This window comes from Mustela nigripes, chromosome 15 (genome assembly GCF_022355385.1).
Source record: "Mustela nigripes isolate SB6536 chromosome 15, MUSNIG.SB6536, whole genome shotgun sequence".
Lineage (NCBI taxonomy): Eukaryota > Metazoa > Chordata > Mammalia > Carnivora > Mustelidae > Mustela > Mustela nigripes.
The window spans coordinates 19977865-20000742 of NC_081571.1; the positions used below are offsets into that span (position 1 = coordinate 19977865).

The 22878-nt window shown below is 43.5% G+C and overlaps 1 protein-coding gene across 1 annotated transcript; it reads right to left on the reverse strand.

The window, feature by feature from the left end:
* Window positions 1-1177: 1177 nt before the first annotated feature.
* On the reverse strand, window positions 1178-9347 carry STOML3 (stomatin like 3). Its single transcript, XM_059377847.1, has 6 exons — window positions 9291-9347; window positions 9137-9209; window positions 6136-6218; window positions 4474-4677; window positions 2758-2892; window positions 1178-1402 (listed from the first exon to the last, which is right to left on the reverse strand). Exons 1-6 carry the CDS (start codon window positions 9330-9332, stop codon window positions 1178-1180), a joined length of 762 nt encoding a protein of 253 aa, XP_059233830.1. The 5' UTR covers window positions 9333-9347.
* Window positions 9348-22878: the final 13531 nt, after the last annotated feature.

The following is a 22878-nucleotide window of genomic DNA, read 5'->3' on the forward strand; positions in this document are numbered from 1 at the left end:
GCAGAACCTGAAAGGCAAGAGGGGAATGGGTGTGGGCTCTGTCCCCGCCCCCAGGCACTTGCCCCACGTAAACCACCGTGATGTTTAAGAGCAAGGACTTTGGAGTGAGACCTAGTTTTAAATCCTAACCCCAAACTAGCGACAGGCTCTTAGGCAAGTTTCCAACCTCTTGCCATCAACTTTCTCATCTGCAAAATAAAGATTTTTCTCAGCATCCATAAAGGGCTGAGCACGGTGTTCACACACAGCAATCAGTACATGGTAACAAAAAATCCTAGCCCTTTGCTCAAAATACAACTCAAAGCTGTGCCACGGCAACAAAATAAATCTGACAAAGCAATTTTTAAAATACATCACATCTATATTCTAGTCTATGGCTTCTTTATTTTGAACAGTTTAGGGGTTTTTTGGACGGGGGCGGTGAATGGCATTTACAATTCTTAACTACTGGTGTCTCTTGGGTCTAATAATGGGGTGAAAACATGGAGTTCACAGGATGTTCCCCATTGATTCCAACCAACAAAACCAGTCATAAGCATCATTCTTGCTTGTAAGTGCCCTGCACTGTCCCAGCCGCTGGCAAAGTTGCCGGGAGGCTAAGCATTGGCCCCTGGTCGTGGGCACAAGAGAGCTGGGACGGAGTCCGCCCCAGGCGCTGTGATGAGTTTGCAGCCTGGGTGCCTCTTCAGCCTTTCACATCAAAATCAATCTGGATTTCAAACACGGAGGCTTGGGGGGTGAGGGGGTGGGAGGGTGATTTAGCAAATAGTTACTTGGGAATTATAAAAAGCAAATAGCTAGTATAAAGAGGAGGCCTGTGTTACTTTATAAATTATCTAGAGAGCTTCTTAAAACCAATCAAAATTATTGCTGAAATCTTAGCCAAGGTTTTGCAAAGATTTCTTCCCCCTGCTGCAAGCAAGCAAGTTCCTGCCTTAAGTCGAATGCCTGCTAACTGACTAATATGGATAATGCAAAGCTGTTTATGCTCTGGGATAATATAACCAGACCCCCACTTTTGGGGGGAGGCTTTATGGCATTTTTCTGCCAATGCGATTCTAGCAGCGGCGTCCCTCTGGTTCAATATTGTTGCAATTCTCAGTCCTTCTGACCGCTGGGTTCTCCCGAGAGAACTGGCAACAGCTCCCCAAGCAGCGGCTGACCACAGCCCAAAACCTCAGGCTCTGTTCGTAGCCTTCTCGTGGTTATTGTAGCTGACACCACCGATGCCCTCCAGGATATTCATGGGCAGAGGGAAGACGATGGTGGAATTCTTCTCGGTGGCCACGGTGGTGAGGGTTTGCAGGTAACGCAGCTGGAGGGCTACTGGGGACTCGGCCAGCACCATGGAGGCTGACTTCAGAGACTTGGAAGCATTCATTTCCCCTTCAGCGGCAACAACCTAAGCCGGCAGAAATAAAAGAGCTCAGAAAGAAATGTTTGCAACTGTGAGTCGTATTCTGGCTGCGCCCCAGGCTGGTCTGCCCCTGCGACCCCCCCCCCCCCGCCCCCGCAACCCCACTTTGCCACCGGGTTTCATCCTGCTCCTGCTTTGGCCAGGGTGAGAGTTTCGCATCCTAATGTGATTTAGGGGAATAATGCTGACCAGTTACTCTGGAGCCTCCCCATCCCCCACGCTAGCTTTCAGAGAAGTTTGAAATTCAAGGCGTGCACCCGCTTCTCCCCCTTGTTTTTTTCTTATCCTAGGAGACCTTAATTCTGATGCCAGTTCAGCCTCATTCTTCCAGTGTGAGGATTGCTTCAAGTTCTCTCCGCCCTGAATGGCCAGCAGCAGGCAGGGCAGTCTGAGAACACCCACAGGAGGGCTCTCCCTTTTGCTGGCTCCCCATCTAGCTCTCTCCTGCCCAAGACGGATTTGCCACGGGTACTCACTGTCTCTGTGCCAAACCGAGAAGCTGCTGAGAAGCTGCTGGAGCTTCCCAGATAAAGCAGAGATGGGAAAGGGACCAGGGCAGAGGAAAACTCATTGGTTCTCAAGGAAGATTCTGAGGAGCTTAGGCAAAAGGGTTCTCATCTTCCCTTGGTTTCTGATACTCCGGGAAACCCATTTCCGCAGCCATGAAGGCTATAGACCCAGCGGACTCAAGAACATTCGAGGCCAGGGTAGGCTTATAGTGTGTCATCTACCCTGGATTGGGTTTAATCACCCCACCATTCCCTTTCAGTCCAGCTCACTAACCACACCTAACAATAATGTTCAAAAGACGGGCACGGGGTTGGCTACTGCGGAATGCCAGCTTCCAGGGGGTCACTACACTCGCTGCGATGGGCACTGAGTAATGTATAGGGCTGGTGGATCAGTACACTGTACACCAGAAACTACTCTAGTTTTGCCGGTCAGTTATACTTCCATAATTTAAAAAAAATAATAATAAAGCAGAATTGCTAACTTTATAAAAATGTAGATTCCTGAGCCACAAGAGAATCAGCTTCACGGAGTGTGAGCTGAGATCTCAGAGTTAGTGTTTGCTGTGTTGACTTCTCTCTAGGGGATGGAAATGCAGCCAGACTTGGGACCCACATTGCTAAGTCACTGGGCAAGTGACTGTCCCAAGACCTGTTGCCCAACTTCCTCAAGGTATATTAGTTCAGGAGGAAATTCTCAGTAAAAAATGTAAATAAGCAACCCTTTTCTTATCAAAATCACCGAGAAGCCTGATCTTCCATTCAAGGTCTAGCTTTTTCTCCTCCAAAGCTAGGCATCTTGCCTTCCAGTGTGGACGGAGCAGCTCTTACCCTGGCCCTGGCTTCCCTGGTGGCCTCGGCCTCCGCAGCCATGGACCGCTGTAGCTGCACCGGAATCCGGACATCTTTGATTTCCACTCGTGCCACCCGGATCCCCCACAGTTCGGTGGCATCATCAAGTAAGGTCTGTTTCCAAATCATAAGAAAGGGTATTGGTCAGGAGACAAGGGAGTTGGGCAAATATCCCGCATTTTCTTGTCACAGACATCTAGCCAGCAACAAGGTATAGCCTTCCCAGGCACTCCTAGGGTTTGTCTTGGCTCTTCCATCTGCAGCTGTGAATCTCTGGGCTGGTTCCTTAACCTCTCTGATTCCTTACAAATTGTTCCACCTATAAAAGGGTTCCTCTCGAGATTTTCATGAGCTTTGCAGATAATACACGTAAGAGATCTACCAATGCCTCACAATAACTCAATAAATAGTATTGGGTACTTGCTGAGATACTCTGTGCCTTGCTCTTGCTCTGCTTAACCTCTCCCCTGTGGCAGGTAGTTTTAAACAGGTAGCCAGCCATGTGTATATATATGTATATATATATATGCTTATTTACATATATGTATGCTTACTTACTTATATATATAAATATATGTGTATATATATGCTTACTTATATATATATGCTTACTTACATATATATATAATATATATTTTATATATATATTTTAGAGCACAGCAGCCTAAAATCAAAGATATGCTTGTCTTTTGTAAAAACTTAAGACCACTGAAGATGTCCTATTGGTTATCCTGCAGAGAGAGGGGTGGGAAAGAATGTCTCGTGAGAGAATGAAATCAGACAAGTTGTTTCCTCCGAGGCCAGGGGCAGAGATCTCTGCTACCAAATGGCAAGCCATCTCTTGCCTTTCCACAATTTCCATAGAACAGTGGAGATGGTGAGACCTCCCAAGAAGCCAGGGACTGGACTGTGGCAGGGGAAACATCTGAGTTGTCAAACTCGTGGGGCTCTGACAAATGACGTGGGGAGTTCTAAAGAACCAACGTTGTTTCATAAAGCCTGGGTCTTTGTGTCACAGTAGACATTGGAAGATATGCCAAGGACCAAAGCTGAAATTCCCTACTAACGCAGAGAAGGGAGGCTCAGAATCAAAGCATAATTGGTTAAGGGCCACATAGAAATGTAATTGTCTATGAACTAGGATGGGCGAGGGGTGAGATGGATAACAGCAACATCCTCACCATTACTAGAATTCTGATTACTGTCACCGTAACTACCGAGCTAGGTAGCACCGTGCTGGATTTCCCAGGGATGGCAGGCCTGCGGGGTGTCAGTTGAATCCTCTTCAAATATTCCATTGAAATGCAGAAACACATGGGCTGTCTGAGAAATGGTGGCCCTTCTTCTGGAATAAGCTCAATTAAAAAGGACGCTAACCTCCTCAGAAAAGGCTAACATGTACAATACTAACTTGTATGTTGAATTAAAAAAAAAATAGGTAAGGTGTCCAATTCCTTCAGCTCCTCATGTCCTGCTCACATATTTAAACTTAGAGCTTGTGATTATAAAGGAATAAAACCACAAACCGAGGCCCAGTGTCTCCAGCAGCTGTATGCGTGTGTGTGTGTGTTGCACGTGTGAGTGCACATGCACACACACGTGAGACGGATTCTTTGAACCACTGATAGCTGATCATCACTGATAATCAAAATAAATGAACTAAGGACACAGGCTATTTGTTCTCAGCGTCTTTACCTGGATGCTATGGGCAATCTCCTCTCGGCCAGCTAAAATTTGGGACAGGGTCTGCGTCCCTAAGACATTCCTCAGGGTAGTCTGAGCCAGCAGAAATGTGGCTTGGTGGACATCGTTGACATTAGCCACGGCAGACACAGCACTATAGATTCTGTAATAGACGACTCCATCCACTTGCGTAGTCACGGAGTCTCTGGTGAGGATCTGGAGAGCAAGGACAGGGAAGATCGCGTGTTTATTATGACTGTCACAGTGACGGACAGTGTCAGCCAGCCTAAGAGCCCTCTCCCCAGGAGGAGACCCTTCGCCACAGCTCAGGCCAGCATCACCCAAACTCTGCCCTGGGCTGCCGTACAATGTCATCCTGGTTGGCGACAAAATCCCCACCCATGGGTCGTCTGTATCCATCTCTGTAACTTCACCTTAGGGAGCCTTACACCCCACGGGCAGAAGCTTTTTGATTTGCCACGGGAGCCTAAGCACTTCCTATTTTAAAAGGTGGCAAGTAGGAACTCGGTGGAACTCTACCTTCTACACAGAGATAGAACGCTCCTTTCCCTGACACCAGCCATCTTTTTGGTTTTCAGGTTTTATCAGATTTGATGAACAGCAGTGCTGCTTAGAAAACATAGATGTCACCAGAGACCATGTTCTGTTTTCACATAAAGGGAAATCTCTTTGCTTCCACAGAGGCTCCGTATTAATCCTTCTGAATAATGTGAGGAGGCGTTTTGCAGCCAGTGAGAACTCTCTGGCAGGACTGTAGGAGCCGAACCTAGAACGGGGGAGTATGGAGCCAGAAAAGGCCTATGGTAGGTCACTAAGCATCTCCAATTCTTAGGACACAGGCTGAAGCCCAAAGTAAGGACTCTGTACTTCCTACCAGTGACATGGCGATGGGATTGTTGGGTCTTTTTTTTTTTTTTTTCCCCGCCCCTCCAGATTGTTGGGTCTTGACTGAGTTTCTTGGACCACAGAGAAGAAAATTAACATCAACTCGTAATCCTCTCATCACCTCTGCCCTTCCGCATTGTAGACCCTACTCACATTTTCTTTCTTCTTCTTGAATCGTTTTGGCTCTTGGTAACTCTGTTTCTCTTCTCTAATGCCCTGTTACTGGTCTTGGATATTTATTTACAGTACTTTAAGAATGGAAAAGAATTATTTGAAATAAAAATGCAAGTGGGATCTGTGCTCTTTCCTTACAGGTATCCACTGTTTTGCATCCAATCACGCATTAAAAAAAAGTGAAGCACAGAGATTTAATAAAAAGTCTAGAAAGGTGACAGCAAGGATAATATCCTAACCAAACCCTGCCCTCCACCAAATTAAATTCAATCGCTTTATACAATGACTTATCTGACTCTTCCAAGCATCTTGGCTACTGCTCTCCATCCCAGCTTCTCTGCCAACTACATCTTTTCTCTCTCTTCTCTGGGACTTCCCCCCCCCCCCCAGTCATTCTAAGTCTTACAGCAAGGCAGCCCTTGCCCTTGGCTTTATTGTCAGTGCGAAAAGCAAAGCCCCATGGTTTTTAAGACCCACCAGAGCTCCTCAAGCCAGTCCCTTATAGTTTGAAAACATGCTGTAAAACATCAACTGTTCGTGGAATGAGAAAGATACAGGTTTTATTTCTAAGAGCATATCTTTAACCTGAATTACCTCTTGTGGAGGAATGTTGCAAGTAATAGTTCGGAGATCAACTTTGACAAAGACATCTATGCAGGGCAGGACCAGGATCAAACCTAGGAGAGAAAATATGGCTTAAAATTTCACCACATTGAAACTAACTGCCACAAATTGTCTCCTAACTATATGATCCATTATTTTCAATGGACTACAAATGCTTCTCAGAGGATCTTCAATATACACACCTTGAACTTTGGGGAAAATTAGTTCCTCCTCCTAGTCAGTGACTAAAGAAAAATGGTTCCCTAGAGATTAAACTCTTGTGGCAAAGAGCTAAAGATCCTTGATAGTTAATTTTTAGATTTTATTTGTAAGCCACTCAACCTACTTCTAGCCAAGTGTTGAATTTGACATTAATCTAAAAGGATGTTTTGGAAATTGGTGTCCTTACTAAAGATACCTGCACAAAAGATTTAAGTAATAGATTTCTTTTTTTTACCTTAAATGTCAATGACTGTCAACATTCTCATTCATCTTCAATAGTATTGAAAAAATTGTAGAAATCTTAAGAAGATTTTAATTCTACAAGAATTTAAGAAGAATTTGGGAGAAGATTCTTAAGAATCTTAATTCTTAAAGAATCTTAAGAAAATTCTTAAAATCTTAAGAATTAAAATCTTCTTAAGTCCCTAAAACCAATGTACTTCAGAATTTCTTGTTTCTCTAGAGCTATGTTCTAGTTCAAATATGATGGCGTCCTAGAGTTAAAACCCTCTAACTTCTCTTTGAGTCATGAAGTATTTAGGTTTGGGGCTGAGTGGGGGAAGGAAAGGGATAGGAAAATTCAGTTGATTTCCCATGCATGGATCCCTAACATTAGCCTGGCCAGTGTTCTCAATAGCTAGAGTTACCACGGTTAGAACCACAAGGCATAGCAAGATGGGGACTCCAATCCATTTCTATTCACCAGAAAGATTTTGTGCCATTATTTTGTTTTTTAAAGAAGAAACCTGTTTGTAGGCTATATATACCATGCAAAGGGCTGGTAACATCAACAGAAGACACTGCTAAGGTGTTTTCTTTCTCTCGGTCTCTGAACTCTCCTGAGATTTGTAGTGAGGATTGCTGCCTGATTTACTTCCTTTTCTTGATACCAGGAAGCCAGTTGAGGTCATGGCCCCTAAAACTAGAGGGTTAAGTCCTAGCCCTTGCACTTACTAGGTTGTGACCTGGGAACACTTCTATAACTTTCCTGAGCTTCAATTAGTTCATCTCTAGAAGAGGGTAGTGAAGATTAAGCATGATTCGACATGTACTAAACACAGGGCCAGGTATGTATGATGTGCTCAGGAATAGCAGCACTTATTATTAAAACTTTCATTATTCTTTCATTATTAAAGAATAATTTACAATTTACAAAAGTGGAGAGGTTTTCCATTAGCAATTTGGCTTGTTTCCCTCTAGCTCTCATGGCTTTCTGAGGTAACTCATTAGCCCCAGAGACATGTATGACGAGAGTAGTTATCCTGGGACATTTAGTGGTGAAACCTTCTGGGAAAATTCATTTAAAAGAGATCCACTTTTCTCTAGAGTCCTCCAAGTTATGGTTAGTCTACTTCTCCCAAATCCAGTTTTACTCTGACTTATAAGCTTGGCCCCACCAGATGCAACATGACCTGAGCCGAAGGCAGAGGCTGTTATATCTGTTATATCTCATTTGGATGAGTCTAACACTTCTATTTGGACAAACTCATAAGAACATCCATAATAAGTCATTCTTGCTTTCTTTCCCCTCTGGTCCTTTATGAAATTAGGCAAGTAGGATTATACTACTTGAAATGACCAGGGCTTTTTAACAAGCTTCTGCTTTGTTATGTAATAGATTCCTGAGCGCCTACTGTAGTGCATGGCCAAGTGCAGAGCACATGCAGTATCACAGTGACTAAGAAAGTTCTTGCCCCACAGGGAGCTTATAGCCCAGTTGGAGGCAACTGGGCAGAAAACAAATATTATTAAAGAAGTATTGCAAATAACCATTCTTTCTCATGTATCTTGTAAAATGCTACCTTTAATGGCCTTCCTTTCAAAATATTAGAATTTATCATATGAAATGGTCATGCTTGAGAAACAAAAACAAATATTAGCAATTTCGTATGGTTCAACTACAGATACACCAGGAGAAGTTATGAGAATTAAATCAGTACCTAACTTCTAGAGTTTTAGGACCTAACACCTTCCCATGTCTGCTCCCCACCCCCAAAAATCCCATCCTTTTATAACATGAAGAATTTGGAACAGTTTTCATTCTCAAGTGGAGAAAGGATGGAAAGAAACACTACATTTGACCAAAGGAGTCGTGTGATGGATTCCAGCTCTCTGCTCTATTAATCTACTTTCCAGGAGAAGTTACCTTTTACTTTTCCATTAGCTCTTTTCTTTCTTTCTTTCTTTCTTTTTAAAAATATCTTATTTATGTATTTGACAGACAGAGATCACAAGTAGTCAGAGAGGCAGGCAGAGAGAAAGGGGGAAGCAGGCTCCCTGCTGAGCAGAGAGCCTGATGTGGGCTTGATCCCAGGACCCTGAGAGCATGAGCCACCCAGGTGCCCCTCAGTTAGCGCTTTTCAAAGAGTGAGGATCAAAACCCAGCTCCCGGAATTCTCTCCCTGAATAACTTAATCATCTATCTTGGCCACTTACTCCCCCCCTTCATTCTTCTGTTATTCGTTCAGTGGTCCTGGTAATAAGTGATGTCCGGCCAATCCAACAGAGCCACACTTTGGTCCTGTAAACTGAATCTCTCAGAGGGAATGCTGGGAAACAGGGCTGGATTTCCAGCCTCTCAAACTAATGGTCTAGTGGTCATGCCTGTTTACTTGCATAACAGAACATCTTTTTTCCATTGTACAGACAGGCAAGGGCTCCAGCTGCCTTTTCTTTGCTTCTCAAGAGAGGCTGCCAGGGCAAATTTCGGGGGCAACAGTGAAGTATTAGGTGCCCATGATCCTTGTCAGGAGCAACCACAGTGTCCTACCTGGCCCTCTGGCTTTGTCAGCTTGGATGCGTCCCAGTCGGAATACAACAGCACGTTCATACTCCTTAATGATCTAAGAGATTAAGGGAGAGCATTTAGTCCTAATGGTTCGTCAGCTCATAGAGAGAGCCCAATTTATTTCCCAGGGTGTTACCTTCAAGCACATCCATATGGAGACGGGGAAGGTAATGATCATCAGCAGCAAAGAAAGGGAAAACAGGATCCAGCCACATACACCAAGCCCTTTACTGCTGATGCCTAAGAAATGAGGATGAAACAAGCCTGTAACTTACATGGTTCTTAGAAAACCCATTCAGCCACATGAGTAAAGCTACTATATAGAGTGCTGGCCATGCCGGGTGGCACTGAGGAAATCAAAACCCATGCACACCGGCAAATGCAGTAAAGACACACACATGCGCGTGCACACACACACACACACACACACACACTATTCATTGAAGGTTTTAGATTGAAATTGACCTGTCCCTTCCAAGGAAAGTCTCATAGCAATCAATAATAACAATTACCATGATATTTAGTAGCACAGACATGGTTTATTACCCTCAAAACACATAAAACATGTTACCCAGTGTATAATTCATGGACTAGCTCCATCAGAATCATTAAAGGACCATTTTAAAAGACACATTCCTGGGCGCCCAGGATTCTCCAGGTTGGAAAGCAAGATACCTACTAGTACCTACTAGTACCTACTAGTATCCCCAAAGGGTGACAGTATGGCAGGGAAAATGTTTTGAAGAGCCTGTAGGTATGAATTTCTGTGAGAGCTCTCTTACCTATCAAAGCTGTGGCTTTGGGTAAGCTGCTCAATCTTTCTGAGCCTTCACTTCTCCATCTATAGGATGGGAATAGAAGTCAACTACCCTGAAGGATTTGACAAGGACTATATGAGATTATTTTTATATGGCACTTGCTCCATACATTAATATCTACATTAATAAATGTATATTACTATCTTTATTCCCATACAGATATTACAGGGACTTGTCAGACACGGATATTTAACATTTCTGACTTTTCAAGGAATTTTTTACATTGATTTGTTACATCAGATGTCTTTTTGCTAAACACACATTATGATAAGAGGGGCATTTTGGTTTAAAGAATATTGCCCTGCAATGCTAAGTTCAAATCGTATTTCAATCACCTGAAACTTCGTAGCTTTAAACACTTCCATTAGACAATTTGTCAAGTCTTAGAACTCTAGTTTGTAGAACACACACAAGTCTGGCTGACCCTTTTATTCTTTCCTTTTTTTTTTTTTTTTTTTTGACAGAAAGAGATCACAAAGAGGCAGGGAAGGGGGGGGAGCAGGCTCCCTACTGAGCAGAGGGCCTGATGCGGGGGGGCCTGGGATCATGACCTGAGCCGAAGGCAAAGGCTGTAACCCACTGAGCCACCCAGGCACCCCTGACCCTTTTATTCTTATTTTATTCTTTAATCGCTATTCCAATTTCTTTTTAATTCTCATTCCTTCTTTTCTCCTCTTCTTGACAACTGTCCCCATCCTCGCTCCACACTTCCTCCAACTGATTCATATTCTCCACACAAGCACCCGAATTAACTATATGTACTAGATATCTTCACCCAGATAATTCCACAAACACCTTAGGCTACCTCTAGACCCATTAATGCCCAACCATCCATTGTTCGCGTTAGACGCAGGCTTATCACTGCCATTCACCTCGCCAACTGCAGAGGGCGCTAGGTCGAACTGATACCACCTCATATCCATCCTCACTGCTGCTGACTCATCAGTGCCCACATCCTAAGTTTAAAAACATTCAGGAGGGTTCTAGGATTCTGCACTTAAAACAATGCTGCGATGAGTGCTCTTTAATACGTGTTTTTGTACACCCATGTAGGGTAAATGCCAGGCAGGGAAAGTGTTAGATCAAAGACATTAGTATTTACAATTTTGTTAGGTGGTTAAGTGCCCTTCAACGAGCTCATGCCAAACGCACTCCTGTCACTATGCCGACTGCCCTGCGCTTGGTACCAGTACCCACCAAGTACTTTCTCAGTTAGTGCAGCCCCAAGATGGGAATTATCTACGTTTTAGATACACATTTAGTATTAAAAACTTTTTGTGCAAATGTCCTTTAATGAGTTCTAAATACACGTAAAGATATACCCAATGGCAATAAGGACTTAACTGCATACTCAAAGTTTACATTTTTTAAAAGGCCACCTTCCAAAACTTTGGACCCCAGTGAGGTGGATTGGACTATCATTATGCAGAATTAAAAAAAAAAAAAACATTTTGTGCATTCTAATGGAATCTTTGTTGCGTTTTGTTTATTCATGCTTTTTTAATCACTGTAATGACACAGCCTGTATATAAACATTCTCATCGTACAAAAAAAAAAAAAAAAATCAAAGCAGTACAGATGAAACTGAAGTCCCTCTGACCATCTTCTCCTGAGTCCACTTTTATCTAGAGAGGTCCCATTATTATTGATTTGGTGTGTTTCCTGATAGACCCATTCCTATGTATTTACATACATATGTCTATCCTTAGAAAACACTTGGCTTAGATTCATAGATCTGGTGAGCTATGGCGCCACACTAACACTCCAACTTTTTTATTTGTCTTTATTTATTTTTAAGATTTTATTTATTTATTTGAGAGAAAGAGAGTGTGAGAGAGAGTACAAACACGTGGGAGTGGCAGAGGAGGAAGCAGGCTCCCTGCTGAACAAGGAGACCACCACCCACAGAAGGCGGGGGAGGGGGGGTGGCGGGGGATGGGGGTGGGGGGGGATACGCAGCTCCATCCCAGGACCCTGGGATCATGCCCAAGCCGAAGGCAGCCTCTTCACCAACTGAGACCCCCAGGTGCCCCAACACTTCTACTTTGTAAAAAAATTGAATGTGGGGCGCCTGGGTGGCTCAGTGGGTTAAGCCGCTGCCTTCGGCTCAGGTCATGATCTCGGGGTCCTGGGATGGAGTCCCGCATCGGGCTCTCTGCTCAGCAGGGAGCCTGCTTCCTTCTCTCTCTCTCTGCCTGCCTCTCAGTGTACTTGTAATTTCTCTCTGTTAAATAAATAAATAAAATCTTTAAAAAAAAAAAAAAATTGAATGTATCTTAGAGATATTTCCATGCCAGTATATGCAGATCTACCTCCTTCTTCTTAATTGTCGCACATGGGTTCATCCCGAACCTGTGTCTGGGTTTATGTAGCTACTGGATATTACAGTCACTTGCAGTTCTGCCCTTACCAACAAGGCTGCAATAATGGGCTTGTACAAGCCTCTCTGGGACCAGCCGTGCTTTCCTGGAGTCTTGGTGAATGAGTTGAGCTGGCAGCACATTTCTGGCCACCTGGGGTGTATGTAGTTCCCTGCTGCAGTTCACAGCTGCAGTTGCAACTGGCATTGCAATCATTGGGATTCAGGATCCTTGAGGGTTCCCGGAGCTGTGACTTTAGCAGTACAGCCCACAAAAGCTGCTGGGACTCCAACAAGATCCCAGTTACACTTTATGCCCTGAGCAAGCTCGAGACATTTCCAGACTAACTACAATCTGGACACCAAACTACATTAGCAAGTGTTCATGGCAAAGATGCACCCCCACCCCCCGCGACCCGTAGGCGCACCGCCAGAGCCCCATCAAGTCCTTGTCTTGCCGCAGGAGCTGTGAGTGAAGTTTTGTTAGGTACTAAAGGCGCAGAGGGAGACAAGAGATGTGGACCTGATTCACCTTCCAAGATTCACACCTGAGCATTAGAATCACCCCGGCCACTGCCTCCGCCACTGGGAGAATTGAGAATTATGGTGCCTGAGGGTGTCATTAGCCGCTGTTCAAGTGGGGCTGTGAGTGCAGTCGCTCCCTGTGGGGCCCTGCCACCAGCCTTGTGAGCTGGCTGCTTGTGGCTGCCGGCAGAGGCAATCTCTCAGCCTCCCCGCTCCATGAGCCCAGGATCTGAAAAGATATGCAGGGACTGTGTCCCAAAGCCGCCTCAGAAACCTCCCGCACGACCTCTACTTCAGCCTCCATGAGGCTGCTGCAGGAGCCTTCCCTGGAGGCTGAGGGGGTAGCAGAGGAGGGAAGGAGCCCCACAGCCTCTGCACTAAGCCTCAAGCCCTTAGCACACCTAATCCCCTCCTGCTTTCTCCCAATCCACGGCTGTGTATTTTCTGGGAGTAACTATCACAATACTGTACGGACATCACGGTCTGCTTACTTCCCAGCAGAGAACTGGGAAGTAACAAGCTGCTCCCGATTTCCCACTCATCCATTTGACCGTCTTTTGCCAGTTCTCTACCAGGCATGGTGCTAGAACTGAGGAGACAACGGAGAATAAGATGGGGAACTTCCCAACAAGGGTTCACGGCTAGCAGGAAAGAGACCATAAGGGCAGGTCTCTGGGTCTCTGCTGTGCTGCCTTCTAGGCAAAAAAGTGGGGATTCCCTCTTGTATGTGGCTGGGACAAAGAACGGGGTGAAGTCTAGTCAACACATTTCTTTCAGTCTGGAAAGACAAGGGCGAGCTCAAATAAATTAGCACAGAACCCAGCCCACACTGCTGAGGCTGGAGAGAAGGACCCTGAGGCTTCAGCTGAAAGGACTTCAGGGATAACCAAGCCCGGCCCTTCCCTTCGTTCTGCAGCCAGAAAATCTGGATAGTCTTGTCATCAACATCGCAATCTCTCTTTAAGTAAAGTGGGACCTAGAAGTTCCACCAATTGACAGACATCCCTATCTGCCGTTAATGACTCCCGGCAGTGAGACAAGACATGCCTCGGGGGCTTTGTTCCTGGCACGAAGCTACAACCCGTAGCACAGAGGAAACTTAAACGCCCTCTAGGTCTAGGTGTAAACACTCAAAGCAAGGTTGGTAACTTGCGTGAGGCTAGCCCCACGAATGCGGCGCTAATGGTGGAAATGAATATCAGTACATAAAACAGGCTGGGTGACTTGGCTCCTGATTTCTTATTTTGGCTTGGTCAATAGTATTTAATTGTGAGAGCAATACTACATACAGTCCTTGCCCCCAGATCCGTGTTACTGTAAAATAGCTATTCCTTCTCTAAGCAGAAATACAGTTTGAGGTACTATGACATTGTTTCAAAACACCAAAATCCAATGATGTCTGGAACTACAAAGGGATCATAATCCACAGCTTCCAGAATGGCAAACACTAAAGACCCACAATATCACATTTTTGCAAAGTTGTGGAGCGACCTGAGCCCTCATGCAAACTGATACAATCATCTTGAGAAACGGTTGAGAGTATCTCCTGAAGCGAAGCACACCCTTGTCTACCTCTCAGTCCTCAACCTCTCAGGAATACCGGACAGAAATGAGCGGTGATGACAGTGAAAACCCATTCGAGAATGGTCCTTGTGATTTTATTCATAAAATTCCGGAAATGGAGAGCCATCCAAATCCCTCAACAGTCAAGTGAGTAAATAAAGTTGCAGTACACTCATCCAAAGGAGTACTACCCAGAGAGAGGAAAGACAAGGCTACTGCCATATGCAAAATGTGGACAGATCTCATAAACAAAATATCTGGGAAGATAAGCCAGACCTAAGAGTACCTGCTTAGGATTCCATGTATAAGACCATACACTGCATGATCTCATCTATTTTGTGTCATTCCATTCAAGGACAAGCAAAACTAATCAATTACGTTTGCAGTCACAGTAGTAGCTGTGTCTAGTCAGAGAGGTTGTTGGTGGTTGGGTATTATGGAGGCAGGCATGAGGAAGCCTTCAGGTGTGCTGTGTATTTTCCTTATCTTGATGAGGGTCGTGATTACCTAGGCTTACATGTATAGAGGCTCTGGAAATAAAGACCAACCAAATGCGAAAAGCTAAGGCTCTTTATCCAGAGCATGCTGTATGACGGAAGAGTCAGTCTCTGTCACTTGTGTTTTGGCAGAGACTCGAAGGCAGGCAGAGGAGCCGGAGAGCTTTAAGGTGGAGAAAGGAGAAGGCTTCAGGTGTGCCTGATTGGGGAAGCTGTAGGTGGGCTGACCGAAGGAGGGGCATCCTGTGTGATTGGTTAGGGTGCATCTCTGGCTTTCTTTAGTGGGTCCTAAATTGGGAGCAGGGACAGAAAACCAAGAAGCTGTCAGTTACTTATCAAGTCCTGACCTTTGGGGACCAAAAGTTGCAAAAATTATTGTTTAGCTTCCTGAATTGTCACAGAGATAACAATCTGGCTTCTTGTAAGACTGACTTAGAGTAGGCTGGCTTCCTGCACTGGTTCTTGTAGACGAAGGGGTTGTTTGGGGGGATGGGCTGCCCAAACTCCCCAACTGAGTTGTGTTTTTATACATGGTCCAGCCATTTTCTATTCGTATATTCAGTCTCTCAAGAAAAACTCTTAAAACTTGTGCATGTGTTCGTATGTATCTTATACTTCAGTAGATAATTCAAATAAAGACCACGGGATGTAAGATCAGGCTAGTATGAAGGATGGAAATCTAACTATTTGCTCTACATTCTCAGTGAGAGGACAGAAAGAATAGAAAACCCTGTGGACAGGGACAATGCCCAGCCTGGAGGAGACGTGGTAGCCTTGAGTCATTTACCGTGCATTCTAACTGAGACAACTTCACATGAAAGCTAGATGACATCCCATCTGTCACTTACCCTACTTACGCCTTAGTTTCCTCCTCTATATACAATAATAACTAGTCATGAGGATTAAATAAATTATAGTAAAAGATATTAGCCATATCAGAAGGCCCTCTAACCAACCAACACACTGTCTAGGATCGTCCTCGAGGTGTATTTTGGTCAAGACAGTCCTAACACTTCCCTCAGACTGACTAAACATCAAATAGCTTCTTCCAGAATCTCAGACCCTGATCTCCCTTACCCTAGATCATTTTCTTCAGAATACTTATTGTAAGTTCTTTCTCTGCCCCTTCAAGACATAAACCTTTTTAAAAGACTCTTGCTAGGATCATTTTGTCAAGGACCTGGGACCATTCCTTGGAAATGTCATCATCAAAGAAGGTAACACTCCCCGTATTTGTGGGATGGGAGAGCCTGACTTCAGTGGGCACCTTGTTCCAAGTTGTAACTTTACCACCAGTCAGAAAGATACGAGAAAGGTATTAGTAAACACAGATGGCCTCTGACTGGCACCTAAGGCCATCCAGTAATTTTCCAGGAGCTCATTCCAAGCCTTAAAAACCCTCTACCCCTGTTTCAGGACTGTTCCTTCAGACTGAGTTCTGGCCTCTCTCCTCTGTTGCAATAGTCTTCACTAAAGTCTTCAACTTCACTGCAGTTTTTACTTTGACCACTTACATGTTTTTGTTTGTTTTTTGTTTTTTGTTTTTTTAATTTGGTTTCTTTTACCAGATAGGATTCTAAGTATCCATGGTGGATATTCTGGTCCATTCAGAGGATGACTCCTCTGTATAGGCAAGAACTACATTTTCAAGGAGAATAAGGCTCTGCCCTTAAACGTGTCTACCTCCTTAAAGTAACACTGCCCCTGCCTGCAAGTCCTTGCAGATTACTTTTAAAACCTTAACGACAGACAGAGAAAGAGAGAGACCAGATCTTTAGCGCAAAACTACTAAATCAGAGCTAGATGCTGATCTCACCACTGCTCCTCCGATGACTACAAAAATTCATAATCGTAAGAGTTCTCTCAGTGTCATGATTACATCTCAACTACAGAAGGGTGATCTGTGCTTGAGAGTCACGTGAGCTTTGGGACACATGTGTACAGAGTTCCTTTTTACCCTTTGATTTTTTATAGAAATATTGAGGATAAATTTTGAACTAGAATGTTCAAATGTTCAAAAAGGTATGCAAGTAAATGCTTTTAATGCCTTAGGCTGCCCCTTCGGCTTAAGCATTTAGGCACTGCCAACCCCATTAAAGTCCCACGTCATGACTTCCCTGGGGTTGCGGCTCGCCAGGCAGCTGCCTCAGGAGGAATTCCAACGAGGCTTCATCCCATCAGTCAAGTGCAGCAGCAACTCCCAAGCACGCCTTAGGAGACAGGCTTCACACATGGGCGCTGAGCAAGTGTGAAATTCAGTTTTTCAGGTGGCAGGGCTTTGGTCTCTTACCTAAGCCACATACTAACACACATAAACACCCTCCAGGAGAGAAAGCACCCTGTCCTCACACATCTTTGTGCCTTTGCCCTGGCCTTCGGGTTCCCCAGGCCCCCATTCATATCCCACATTTTCCTCTCCCTCACCTAGCCGCACTGCTCAGCTCAGCTCGCACTTCCCCCTTCTTTTCCAGGAAGATTCTTCTCTTTTGTCTGCCCTTTTGAATGCTCCTCTTCTAATTCACCCTTTAGTGTGGCTTTTCACAGGACACTCTACTTTTCAGTTAACTTGGGTGCCTTCCCTGTGCATCTGTAGTTCTTTGAAAGCAGGCATTTTATTTTTATGTCTCCATCTCCTGTACACAGTAGGTTCTGAACTCATTCGTTGAGTAAATGCAGTGAAGGACACACCAGATGCTCCGAGCTGTCAAGAACAATGCTCAGGAACGTAATAGGGTTATTGATCTGTTTGAAGTTTCTTGTCTGGAAATAATGATCCAGCAGGAGAGACTCTGTTTACTCTCAAGAGAGTCAATTAAACTCAGAACCCGTATGTCCTCACATTTTCTCCTACATGCTACTGCCTCACTGTTCCCATGTACCATTATGAGAAGAAAATAGAGAAACTCTTTTCCTTGTGAAGGAGTCCGGAACAAGCCTCCCCCAAATTGTTCCACATTGGCCTGTGAGTGATTCTGAACTGAAGCCACAAAAGACCCAAAAGACTCGAGAAGAGCTTTTTACTTCCCCCTTAACTGCCTCTAAGAATTTAGATACAGGGCCTGGTCCAGGAAGAAAGCTCTCACCAGGGATAATTACCAAGAGTACGGTAAACTAGGGGGGAGATGGGCAGGAACGGAATTCCTCTGTGGGTCCCACTGTTTCTGCCTGGTATGACAAACATTTGTTTACCAAAATTTTGCTCTTCTCATCTTTCTTTGTGTCTTCCTCCTTTAGGAAGCCCCAAACCACCGTCCCATTATTCTTAGGTCAGAATGGGACATCAGCTCAATCACCTACTGTCTTAGAGCCTCTCATGTCTGTCAAGGTTCATGTATGTGTGACATTATAATTCATTTTTTCTCTTGTTAATCTTCCTTATGTCTATTTAATTAATAGACCAGGCTAAAGAATCTAAAAGGGTACAGAAAACATTTTTCTTCTTTTATGCCTGCATCAGGTTTGTCCCTCCTCAGCCTCCCTTTTCTGTATGAAATAACGGCATTACCCATAGCAACAACAAACACTTGTCCTTAAGATGTATGTCCAGTCTCATGATAGTACTATTTATGACAGTGGTAAATAAAAACACTCTGAAAGTACAATGGGGAGATAATTAAGCAAACCATGATGTACCTACACAATATCATATTGTGAATATATGTTTTTTAATTGGTGAAAACCCAGAAATTACGATGGTATGGTGTTAAGAGAAAAAAGCAGAAGAATACAAAATGCTAAGAACAATATGATCTCAATTAGCACAAAACACATGCAAAGAAAAAATATTAGAAGAAACTGGAAGAAATATTGGAAAACTATTTCCAAACTGGAAGAATATCCAAAAATATTAGAAGAAATTGGAAGAAACTGACCAAAATATTAGCAGTGGTTAATTCCGAGTGGTGGAAATATGATTTATACTGAAGGAGTCAGAACAAGGGTTCTCAAAAGTGTATCATTTTGGCAGGTGACTATTTGGAGCTGAAATCAAGACCCAGTGGGCTCAAGAGAAAATTATCTCCCCTCTTATCTACCTAGAGGAAGTTAAATTGGAGGTTTTTCCCAGAATGAGAGTTCTTACCAGAGATGAATTTGATGTAATTGACCCATCTATATGGCAGAGCAAACTTCTAATAACCAAACATCTGGTCTTCTTATGACTCTGTTAATTGTCCTTCTTCCCTTTGAACCTCAGGCCCCCAGCCCATTCCGTAGCTCAGGATGGCATATATACCTCATTTGACATTTCTGTTTTTAGGACCTCTTATGTATGTGGGGCTCCTGTCTGTACAAAGTTAAATTTGATTATCTCCTGTTAATCAGTCTCATGTCAATTTAATTCTGAGCCCAGCCAGAAGAATCTTTGAAGGGTAAAGGGAAAATTTTCCTCCCCAACAACAGTGTTCTACGTTCTCTTAATTTTTGATACCTTTATACTATTTAAAATGAAAAATTAATCACATCAAGTAAAAAAAGAAAAAAAAAAGTCCTTTGTATTTCCAGAGCAAGAAAGACTAGAGGATGCCCAGGGGAAAAATAAAAGGTGTGTGGAGTGAAAACAATCACCTTCCCTGGGCCTGGGTCTGGGGTTGCAGTGTTAAAAGTTCTTCTCTCCTTCTATTCACTTCCCATCCTATGGAGTACGGTTGGTAAAGTACAGTCTCCATGACTTCCTGGTTCTTTCCCCACAGAATGAAGGATTTTAAGTGTCAAATGTAAAATCTAAAGTGAAACCCTCCTGGTAAATACTATCTTTTCATCACCTGAAAATCATCTTCCCTCCTGCCTAGTCTCTGAAATGTGCACCCAACTTGCATCGGGGAACATTTTTCAGCGAAAACACAGAACTGCTAAAAAGAAGTACTGTGCTTCTCAAAGTGTGTTCTCAGACTGGCAACGTCACCAGCTTGCAGCTTACTTGGATGAAAAATCTTGAGTCCATCCCAAAATGAGAGCATCAGGCCTTCCAGAGATAAGAACCCAAAATCTGTGTTTTTAAGAAACCCCCTGGGAAGTTTTTGGTTTTTTTGTTTGTTTGTTTTGAGTTTTTTTGCATATTAATGTTGAGAAGAAATCCTAAGATTTGGATGATTAAGATTCCAATTAACTTCACTTTAAAGAAAAAAAAGGAGTGCAAGAAAAGTCAAAGGCTAATGAGGAGTGTTGCCCTACTCATTCACATGAGTAAATGTCTAACAACTTGGGGGGCTAGATCCTAATTTATAGCACTCTATAGGTTTTCACAAAGAGATCTACTCTTGTGATGTCACCGAACTTGGAGTTGGGAAGAGAGGCACACTAGTGGTTTCCAAAAGCTTCTGCCTGAAGCCAACAGCACGGTACACAGAAGTCTCCTGCTGGAGTTGATAACAAGGACTGAGTTATTCATTTAATCCTCTCAACATTTGTGAGTGGAAATTTCTGCACAGCTTGCAGCACTAGATAATGTTATCTTGTTAATGTGTCCAAGATGGAGAAAGGCAAGGGCAAACTCATCCCACAAATCTCTAGAGAATGACTAATCCTATATCTCTCAGAAATTCCCAAAACCACATGAAATCAGAAGTTGCAACCACTATGTTCCATTTTTGTCTGTACTGTGGTAGCACAGGCTTTTTTCATTATATTAAAAAGTCAAAACCAAGTAACCCCATGGACAGTTTATCTCACAGATAAAGGTCCAGTCAGGTCTTCGCTTATTAAATGCAAGCTAAAATGTCTCATGAAACTCCTTGTTTAAAAAGCTAATGGAAGGTACTTCGGAGAGACCTCCCACTCAGACTTCTAAGGGATATTTGCTGCTTCCCACATATCAGTTTAGGCAAATATCTCTAAATGTATACGTTTTCTTTTACAAACTGATAGCCAAGTGTGTTCTCTATCTCTGTGACTTCTTTGGCAACATAAACAACAGAGAGCATGGGTCAAACCTCTCTCCCCGCCCCCCCCATGTATCATCTTCATCACTATCACTTTCTGGAACTTCAGCAAGTTTTTAAACCCTCCAAGACTCAGTTTCCTCCTTCATAAAATGAGATTAGATGAGAATCTATCTCAGAATTATTTGTAGGATTTAAAAACATAATACAAGCAAAATGCTTCATAATCCAGACATGCTATTCAAGGTAGTAGTTAGTACTTATGGGACAAGTTTTATTTCCTTCAACTTTTCTCCAGGTATCAGACATAATGCAGCTCAAGTCAGCTTTTCTTTTTAATCATAGCATAATCCGATGATATTTGAAAATGGATACATTTCAGCCTGTTTAACGTGTTTTTGCTATATAATAATAATAAAAAAAGAATGTAAAAATAAATATAAATTCTATCTATTACTGAAGAAAAGAGCAAATTACAGATTGCTGTTTAAGAAGCCGATAAAGCCACAAAAAGCAATGAACCCAAAATCCCGGGCTCTAACTGAATGAAGCCAATCCCGGTATGGATTAATCCCCCTCGCCGCTACTTTGCAACTCTCAGAATTGCCAGGGCTCTTGCTTCACTTAATATACCTAAAACAAACTTAGGGCAGAAAAGAGGAACTTACCCACTAAATTCTCTTTATCCTGCTTCTGAGGGGAATTCGCCCCAGGATCCATCTCATTCTTGAGAAGCTTTTACACTTGGGCAGTTTTCATGGGTTTGGAGCCAGGCCTGGGCTCCAGGTGCTTAGGAGAGAGGACAAGGAGAGAGATGGAATGAGCAAGCGAGAGAAGTTCCTTTCCTTTCATGAGCACCCCAAGGAGCAGTTTCCCTGGTGAAGGAAGCCTGTTAACACAAACAAAAGGATTTTTTTTCATGAGTTTAGACTGCCTTTGTTCCTAGAGAAAATTCAAAAGAACATGACCTTCTGATGGCATTGTTTTCTATAAAATATTTCTAGATAATTCCCTACATCATTTATATTTTATAACTCACTGTAGTTTATTCTCTCACAATGAACTGTAGATATACAGGGCAAGTGTATCTATCCTTACGCTGCAGATGACATTTCATTCAATTCAATCTATACACTGCAGTGAGGAATCTTCTAAAACTTGAATCTGATCATGTAGCCATCCTGCTTAAAATAATCCCAGGACCACCAATCATTAGCATGACAAAGAGGAAAATCCGAAGTGTCCCCAGAGACCCTGCTAGTCCTTTCCAGTCTCTCTCATATGGTAATCCCCTCACTCACTTAGAAACAGCCCCGTTGGCCTTCCTTGAATACCACTAAAGCTATATGTGTCCTCTGTGCCGCAGAGCCTTGACACATGTTACCATAGGCATAATTACTTGGCCTCTGGAAAAGGGGTTGGCTAACTACCGCCTGCTAGCTGCACCTGGTCTGCCCCCTATCTTTGTAAATGTGTCACTGGTCCGCAGTCCTAGCCATTTGTTTCTGTGTTCTCTGTGGTCACTTCCCTACCAGACCTGCGTAGTTGAACATCTGCTATAGAGACCATACAGCCTGCCACGCCTAAAACATTTTCTCTCTATCCCTCTACAGAAAGCATTTGCTGAGCCCTGACATACGTGACAGCTTCCGTGAGAGATGTGATTCGTTGTGCTGTTTTCGCCACGACACCTGCAGCATTAGAACGGGGCAGGCTCACCTCTGCTGCCCAAAAGATACTGGTCGAATGAATAAGTGATTTGTCAAAGATAACAGCTCGCAAGTGGCAAAGCTCCTTCTCGAATCCAGATCCCCAGGCTCCTGCCCCAGGGGTCCTTCTTTCATCAGACCCCTTCCCCAAAGGTAATTCAGCTGTTACTCTATCACGGAGAGGACAAGTATTCTACTTGAATGATGGTCACCTTTCTCCTATCACTATTCCAAATAATATTTTGTTTTCCTCGGTGTGGAAGCAACACAACCCAAAGCCAACTCAGATCTTTCTCAGGTCATCCTGTCTTGCTGGTCTTTCTTCCCCCGACCATCTAGTCTCTTTCTTTTCATCAACTTCATCTTTAAAAACC

What these genes read in the sequence shown, in the direction of transcription:
- STOML3 (XM_059377847.1), bottom strand. Translation starts at nt 9,332, where the DNA reads ATGATCATTACCTTCCCCGTCTCCATATGGATGTGCTTGAAG. An exon ending in CCATATGGATGTGCTTGAAG is followed by an intron (nt 9,210 to 9,290) that starts GTAACACCCTGG and finishes TTAATCTCTTAG; the next exon opens with ATCATTAAGGAGTATGAACG. An exon ending in AGATTGCCCATAGCATCCAG is followed by an intron (nt 2,893 to 4,473) that starts GTAAAGACGCTG and finishes ATTTGGAAACAG; the next exon opens with ACCTTACTTGATGATGCCAC.